Source organism: Marmota marmota, unplaced genomic scaffold (assembly GCF_001458135.2).
Source record: "Marmota marmota marmota unplaced genomic scaffold, marMar, whole genome shotgun sequence".
NCBI lineage: Eukaryota > Metazoa > Chordata > Mammalia > Rodentia > Sciuridae > Marmota > Marmota marmota.
In genome coordinates, this window is record NW_026000093.1 from 18,453,238 (window position 1) to 18,461,307 (window position 8,070).

General features: G+C 41.1%; 1 protein-coding gene across 4 annotated transcripts in view; it reads right to left on the reverse strand.

Annotated features, from left to right (window-relative positions):
- Positions 1–285: 285 nt before the first annotated feature.
- Chd7 (chromodomain helicase DNA binding protein 7) overlaps positions 286–8,070 on the reverse strand; it is a 122,537-nt gene continuing 114,752 nt past the window's right edge. For 3 of the 4 annotated variants that reach the window (XM_015485845.2, XM_015485844.2, XM_048783023.1), the window contains 4 exons: positions 5,289–5,510; positions 3,939–4,079; positions 3,613–3,717; positions 286–2,194 (listed from right to left, as the gene is read on the reverse strand). In XM_015485845.2, the coding sequence (XP_015341331.1) occupies positions 1,277–2,194; positions 3,613–3,717; positions 3,939–4,079; positions 5,289–5,510 (1,386 nt within the window). In that variant the 3' untranslated portion in view covers positions 286–1,276. The remainder of the gene's footprint in view (positions 2,195–3,612; positions 3,718–3,938; positions 4,080–5,288; positions 5,511–8,070) is intronic. The other variant, XM_015485846.2, reaches the window with a different exon arrangement.

The following is an 8,070-nucleotide window of genomic DNA, read 5'->3' on the forward strand; positions in this document are numbered from 1 at the left end:
ATTCTCCGTCTCAGATGCCCTTTGGGGGAAGAGTAGGAGGAGGATTTTGTGTGCTTTTTCTGTTGAGATATCCGGCATAGAACTGAGTGAAGGTAATTCAAGGTTTTCCTTCCCGTCTAGTCTCAAAGACAATCAATTTAGGGTATTACTAATAGCTAATCTGGTATAAGAGGATACATCAAGAAACTATACAAAAGCCAGAATGCTGTATTTGCATCTATTGCGAATACAAAAAATAGAGTGAACACCAGTTTCCCTACATACTACATTCTATAATTACATCTCTGCATATCATGGGTCACTTTTATTAAAAGCATCATTACTACAGTTGGCAGCAATTTACATTTTATCTTACATGATAGCAGTTTTCAAAGGAAAAATAAAAGGACATCACAACAAAGAAAAACAATACATTTACAAAGTCATGTCTGTAAACTTCAAGGCTAGTTTAGAGCTGAGGTAATGCTGTTTTAGCTTTGTGGCTAAAGTAACAAAGTCCTTTAATTTAAAAAAGGTACCTGATTCTCACTTCTCTCACTCTTTATTTATTTTTATATTTATTTTGTTTATACCAGTGCATTACAAGACCACGAGACAATGGAACTGTAGTTCTGTCTGGCAAGAACCCTCCCAGTAGGTTAATTTTCCAAAGGGACCCTTCACATTCAACAGCTGCCTTATTATTGCTGCGCCTCGGGACAGAGGCGTTCACACTAGCGTGGAGATTGTCAGAGTGTGTGGATGTGTGTGTATGCGCAACGTGGGAACCCCCGTACAGTCCAAAAGGGAAACGAATGAGCAAGTATGATATGTATGGTAAATTTCATCTTGACCTTCACAGCAAAAAAAAAAAAAAAAAAAAAATTAAAAGTTAAAATTAAAAAATTAAATATATAACTTCATACTTCCTTTGAGCAGCACTTCCTTCCATTAGTGCCACTCAGTTACAAATTGCTCTTTATTATAATACCAATGGTACCAAAAGAAAAAAAAAAGCAGAGCATTATGTAAGTTTCCTTAAAAAGACATGATCACCTCTCAAATTTCATCTCTCCTAGGGATAATAAATAATGCACTGCACAATACTTAATGACCAAGATACCTTTTGACACACCTGTATAACATGACTTGGACTTTTTTTTTTCTTTTTTTTTCTTTTGCTACACTATGTTACAGAACAGCTTATAAAACTAGGTATGAACATTAACTGTGAGTGTAAACAGTAGGACTACCACTTGTCAAAAGTTTTAAACACTTTAACTGGAACTGGTACTGGTTATTCATCATTTTCATTGTTTTCTATCTCGTCTCCCCCATCGAGCGAGTCGAGCTCTTCACCCTGTGCTGTCTCGTCTTCGAGGACGGAGGACTCCGCAGTCTTGTCCAGGCTCTCCTCCGCATCGCTGCCTTCCAGGTTCTCTGCATCCTTAAAGGGGCCTCCCTCGGCCTTGTCAGCAGCCTTTTCTTCACTGGAACCCACGGCATTCTGGAGTCCGGCCAATGCTGGGAACCCAGGCAGCGTCAATCCCCCCAGTCCTGGAGGTAGAAACATGGATGGGTAGAAGAGGCCTGGGGCCATGGTGGACAGGAGGAAAGGGTTGAAGGCTAGCGGGTTGGAGGGCAATCCGGCCGGGGCAGTAGCAGCACCAACAGATCCATTCGCAGAGTCAGTAGCTGAAACAGCATCTGTGCTTTTCTCAGAGTCTTTGTTCTCGTCTTCGTTCTCCTTTCCTTTCTCTTCTCCTTTTGAAGTGCCGTCTTCCGGTTCTCCTTGACTAGAAGCAGTAGTGGTGTTTCCAGTAGCAGCTGAAAGAGGGCTGTTCAGCAGCCCGCCCAGTCCGAACACATTGGGCAGGCCTGCCATTCCTGGCAGCATCAGGGGCAGCACGGCAGCAGGGTTCTTAGCGTCGCCTCCGGCGGTGGCAGCTGTCGCCAGTCCTGGAGGGAAGCCCATGAGACCTGCCAGCTGGAGGGACTGGAGATTCTGGAGGTTCTGCAGGCTCGTCAGGTCCATCCCAGCAAACAGGCTGTTCACCAACAAGGGGTTGATCCCTGACGTGGAGGCGACAGCAGCAGCGGCTGCAGCTGCTCGGGCGATTTCGCTCTTGGGCCTTCTTCCTCTTCTGCTTGCTCCTTCTCCCCTCACCACAGGTCCAGTGAGAAGGCGGTCAAACATGGACTCGGGAACAAAACCCTAAAGGAACAACGGCAAAGGCAAACAACGGCTTCAGAGGTTGCAAAAGAAAACTTGATTTCACTGTGGGCACCTGTGATAACTGGAAGGGATGCTCTAAAGGGAAATACGTCAGCCATCATTCCCATTCTAAAAGCTCAATGGTAAAACTTAGGAAAGAAAAAGTGCTTGTTTGTTATCATCATGCCAGCTTGCTGAATTGCAGAAAAATTGTCCAAGGCTACTCTATCACCAAGGTAAATGTCATGTCAGCTACTTCCGTCATGCAAGAACTAAGTCATCAAAAAGCAGCCAATGACTGGTGACAGTATGTGATGCATATACATACCATAGCACCACACCACCACGCTGTACCCCTTCAATGTGGATAATTTTCATGTGCAAATTAAATAGCTTTCAATTAAAAAAATGACTATGGGAGAAAATTTATCAAATAATGAAAGTTATATACATTATAGGAGTTTTATACACATGATAATCTTTTCTTTTGGATATTTCAAAAACTAAGTAATAGGAAAAAAGTAATTGAAAAAGATGGAAAATTGAATTAACTCAGATTACATGTTAGCGTCCATCCTAGAGAAATGAAAAGTCATGTTTACAACAAAACCTGTATACAAATGTTTGTAGCAGCTCCATTTTAAATTTCAAAAATCTGAAGTCCACTCAGAGGTCCTTCTGTGGATGCTGAACTAACATGTGGAGGTATATCCAAGCAATGTACTATTCAATAAGGGAACAGAACCAACTTTTAAGACACACAATCCTTTGGATGAATAATATAATAAGCAGAAGCAGTCATCTCAGAAGGTTGCAGACTTTATATTTTCATTTTACCTTCTCAACAAGATAGAACTCTAAGATACAGAGACAGGTCAGTAATAGTTAGGAGCTTGGGTCGGGGAGAGGACAGCACAAGGAGACGGGCGGGAGGGAAACTATCCTGACCGTAGTGGCAGTTCATAGGACAGTGATGCCTGTCACAACTGATGGAAGTACACACCAACAGGAAATAGTCAATTATATTGTATAATCCAAACATATATAAAACAATCCCTGTCATTAACCAGTAATTTTAAAATTGGAAACCACAATTAATACTCTTAATGAACTCAACCAGCACAAACTCCACTGTATAGAGGAGTTGTTCAATAGGCTTACCAGGAGCAAGTCCACCTCCAAGACTGTGAATGTGTTTCTACACAAGCCTTTTAAACCACAGCCAATTCACTTCAGATTAATGATGTATTGACTTAAGAAATGATGATGTGTTAATGAAATAGTAAAATCATGTACTATGTCTGTTCTTTTAAGATAAGAATAAGTTACATCTAAATAATCAATGGCCAATGGAAGATAAAAGGACACAGTTTTGTATGGATACCATTCTCAAAAAGAGATGCAGAGTTTGTACTTACAGACTGCTTAACTATATCGGTCCAGTCTGGAGCAACTGCAAATTCAGGATTTTCTTCTAGCCACCTGGGTAGATCCTTCATTGGAGGTGCCATAGCTCCACCCATCTGGGAAAGGCATTTTAGGAAGGATTAAAAACCCCAAAGTCTTCCCTCCTAACTCCCCTCATTTCTTCTTCCTGCCCCACCTGTATACACACGCATACACATACTCTAAGAGAAATGGAATTCTTCCTCCTTACAAACAATGGCAGGAAAAGACACTTTTTTTCGGGGTTTAAAAAAAAGAAAAAAAATCATGGCGATCAAGTCCCTTTTCCAACCTTTACCTTCTTCCCATTTCGCTTATTGACAACAGGCACCCTTTCTTCTCCTGTCAAAGTGTTTATATCCAATTTATTAGGATTTCGACATCGATGTCGTTTCTGTTTCGGTTTCTGAAACGAGGAAAACAGCACATCTGTGTTCTTCTGCAAAAGAAAAAATGCATTCAGTAAAACTGTTTTTAGCACCAACTCTTTCCTATACAAATGCCAAAGAGAAGAGTCAAGTCATTTTCAACTCTTATAGAGGTTTCAAGAACCATTTGAAGCATTCAGATGCTATACTGTTCTTTAAAAGGAACCCCAGGCCCTGGACTATCAAGAACTAAGCAAACATATAAGCTAAGAATCTGCTCAATCAATAACTCCTTTAAAGGTTTTGTTCAAAAGTTTAACTAATTTATGGTATTTAAACAACAACAACAGCTTTCTATAGTCCCTTCACTGGTTTCTAGTCAGCAACTTGAACACAGAGATAACGTGAGATTTTTGTTCCCGAATCTTGTGTATTGATGATGTGGTAAGGGTGGGGCACTGAGGAGGTCTTTAACAGCAAGAACTGAGCTGGCCTAAACTAACAACAACAACAACAATCCCAAACCAAGACCCAGAACACTTTATATTTTTAAAAACACCAATCAATCACATAAGTATAGGAAATAAAATATTTGTGTTGCCAGCTAGCAAAGGGTTTGTAACCAATTGTCTGGAGATATTAACCACCCATTGCTTGATATTAGTCAATAAGATCTATGGCCATCAGGGCCTGGTGGCATGTATCTGTAATCCTAGCAACTCGGGAGGCTGAGACAGAAGGATCTTAAGACCAGCCTTAGCAACTTAATGAGGTCCTCGGCAACTTAGTGAAACCTGGTCTTGATAAATAAAACGAGTTGGGGAAGCAGCTCAGTGGTCAAAAAAAAAAAAAAAACAATCTCAAGCCAAATTAACTGCTCAAATCTCTGAACGTAATGACCTTGAAGCTTTCTAGGATGGTTAAACCTTGTCTGAAACCCCCAAAAGTGCATTTGAGACTGTTACCCCAACAATGAGACCACCTGGGAACCACGCTATGGGAAGACCAGCTGAAGAAATCATGTCTCTTATGTGGGAGAAGTGTAAAAATGAATAATGAACATCTACAAGGAACTGTAAGAACGTACTTCAGCAGAACAGAACCTGTAGCTAGTTTTTCTAATTTAAGAGACACAATGACAAGAAACTGGGGAAGGTTCAAAGAGGATGCATTCAAGCAAAAGGCAGAGGGACCTGTCATCAGGGATTTCCATGTTGGATGGGAATGAGGAGGCCTGGCCCGACAAGGTTCCTGCCAATTCTAAACTCCATAATACTTACTGGTACGTAACTTGGCATGTCAACAGTGTAAGTAGGGTGCAGCTTCAGCCATTCAACTAAATCCTTATTTTTAGGAGCATCTTCCCCCACCAGCCTTGTCCCATCTTCCAGATTGATAACAGGGATCCTCGTGTCTGGGTCCAGCTGTCCGGGAGAAGGAATGTTTCTTATTGGTGGAGTTTCTATATCTTCTTCAAAAGCTTTGGTCACCTCAGCATCCTCCTGCAGAAAGTTGACAATGGTCTGAATTCTCAGATGAAGACAGAGATCCTGACAATGTCCTATCCCAAGAAAACACTCTTAGCCTAATGGATCTTTCAAAGAGGGGAAAAAAAAGTTTCTTGAAACAATGCCAGTTTGGGAATGACTATTAAATTAGAACACGATGCTTTATATCATTCTTCACAATGTAGAATTAGTAATTAGGTAGAAAATTCTAAGTCCGTCATGGCTCCATGCTTCGAAATGCTATGCAAGCCACTAGAACACAATGTGGGCAACGGGGTCTGAGCTCAACAGGCACAAAAGGTAGGCTGAGAAGCATCTGTTCAAGGTATAGTTTTGTTGGTGGAGTGACATTTTGTGGTAGGTATGTGGCAATACTGGAAAGAACAACCCTAACAGAAGCCAGCATCCAGTTACTGGTCCTTAAACTCTGTTCTCTCAACCTCCAGACCCCCATTTCTCTACTCCCACAGCTTCATCTTTTCCCACCATGGTCTTCCAACTTTCTTAAACGTTCTGTTTCTAGTCCCAGCCCACTTCAATTCAATCTTCCCACTGCTACAGTGGAATGAGTTTCCCAAAATACCACTTTGGTTCGATATTTAATGGTACGATATTTAATGCTCCCTTACTTAAACCACTGTGACAACTGGATCCCTTGCTTTCAGGGTAGTCCAAGTTCCTCAGCATGGCAACCCAGGCCCTCCACAATCTGCACCTGCCTTATCTCCAAGCTTCTCTCCGCTGAAGTCTGCCTCCTCACCAAGTTTCCCAGCCAGTAACTTCCAGTTCATCAGACACTGAGGCTCTCTCTTGCTCCATACCTCTGGCTCCTACGTGATCTTCAAAACTTAATGAAAATATGACCATCTCTGGAAAAATTTCTTCCTGGATCTCCCTCCACCTCCCACCCATGCACTCCACCCATATCCTCCTCCTTCCACTCCCAGTCTTCCTTTAGACTCAAAATGTACCTGGGGCACACCTTGGTCATGACACACATATACAACTATTATATATCATTACAAGTTGAGCCTCTCTTTGAAATGCTTGGAACCAGGAAGTGTTTCAGATTTTGGATATTTTTTAGATTTTGGAATATTTGCTTATACCTAATGAGATATATCTGGGATAGCATTCAAGTCTAAACATGCAATTCATTTATGTTTTATATAACCTTTATACACAGAGCGTAAAGGTAGTTTTGTGTAATATTCTTAGGGGATCTACATTTTGACTGTGACCTTTCATGTGAGGTCAGATGTGGAATTTTCTACTTGTAGTGTCATATTGGTTGAAAGTTTCAGATTTTTGAGCATTCTGGATTTGTGAATTAGGGATGCTCCACCTGTACTTATCTGTCATCCTAACCTCAATTGTGAGTTCTCTAGGGCAAGCACCAGTAACAGCAAGACCTTACTCTTTGAATCTCAATGCCTGTCACAAAAAACAAGCCCTGCTTCTACAATTTTTCTGGAGAGACCCTGACTTATCATGGCAGCAGGAAACAGTCTCCAGTTAGAGTGTTGACTAATGTAAGATTTTAGGGTTCATTCTGCTCCACAGTGCTTTTACATTTCTTCCCACTCATTGTTTATAGATCAATCAGCATTTTTTTTCTTGTATTTTATTTGCATTCACATCAACCCTATGACATCAAATGGAGAACTCCCCCACCAATTCCAAAATTTGACAATTAAAAAAAAGCCTTCAAAGTACACTTCCCTAAAATCTATTAGGGGTTTTCTCAGGCTTGAGTCTGGTTGCTAAATGTGACTTCAGAGAAAGAAAAATATCAACAAATTCTTGGAGTTGGCCTAAGGTAAGTGAAGTCAGCCTCGAGTTTATTTCTAGGTAGGTCTTCACAACAGGAAAATAGCACCTGCACTGCACTATTAATTCCTTACACCTGGTCCCCAGATAAGTAGGCCTTATGGTACAAATACAAAACTCGAGAGGAAATGAAAAGAGGTGTAGGGCTGTAGGAACTCCCCATTGTGCTCATGTGTATGGAGAAGAAATCTTTTCCGTCAATAAAGTAACAAAGTGCTAAGTAGTCTCACGCAGGAAGGCTGACCATCAGTGGGACAACTTTACCTGACTTCCACACCCTAGAAATGCATTCTAAATGTGGAACACACATTAAGTCATAGCTGACCCATTGCAAAGTGTATTTGCCCAAGATTCTAAAAGTAACTGAATAATCAACAACTATATCCATTATTACAAGTAGTAAATGATTGAGAGTGTACCCTTAACCTCCTGTATACTTTTGTTTTAGGTCACATCAAGGGGCAAACATTGCAGTGAATGCTATTTCATCATTTCTCAACCAGGCCTTTTCCTAACTTCTTATTAAAAAAATAAAAAGTATGCCAGTTGTGGTGGCACATGCCTATAATCCCAGTGACTCAGGAAGCTGAGGCAGGAGGATGACAGGTTTGATTCGGCCTCAGCAACTTAGTGAGATCCTGTCTCAAAATAAAAAATAAAAAGGGCTAGGGATGTGGCTCAGTGGTTAAGGGCCCCTTGGGTTCAATTCTGAGGGAGGGAGGGA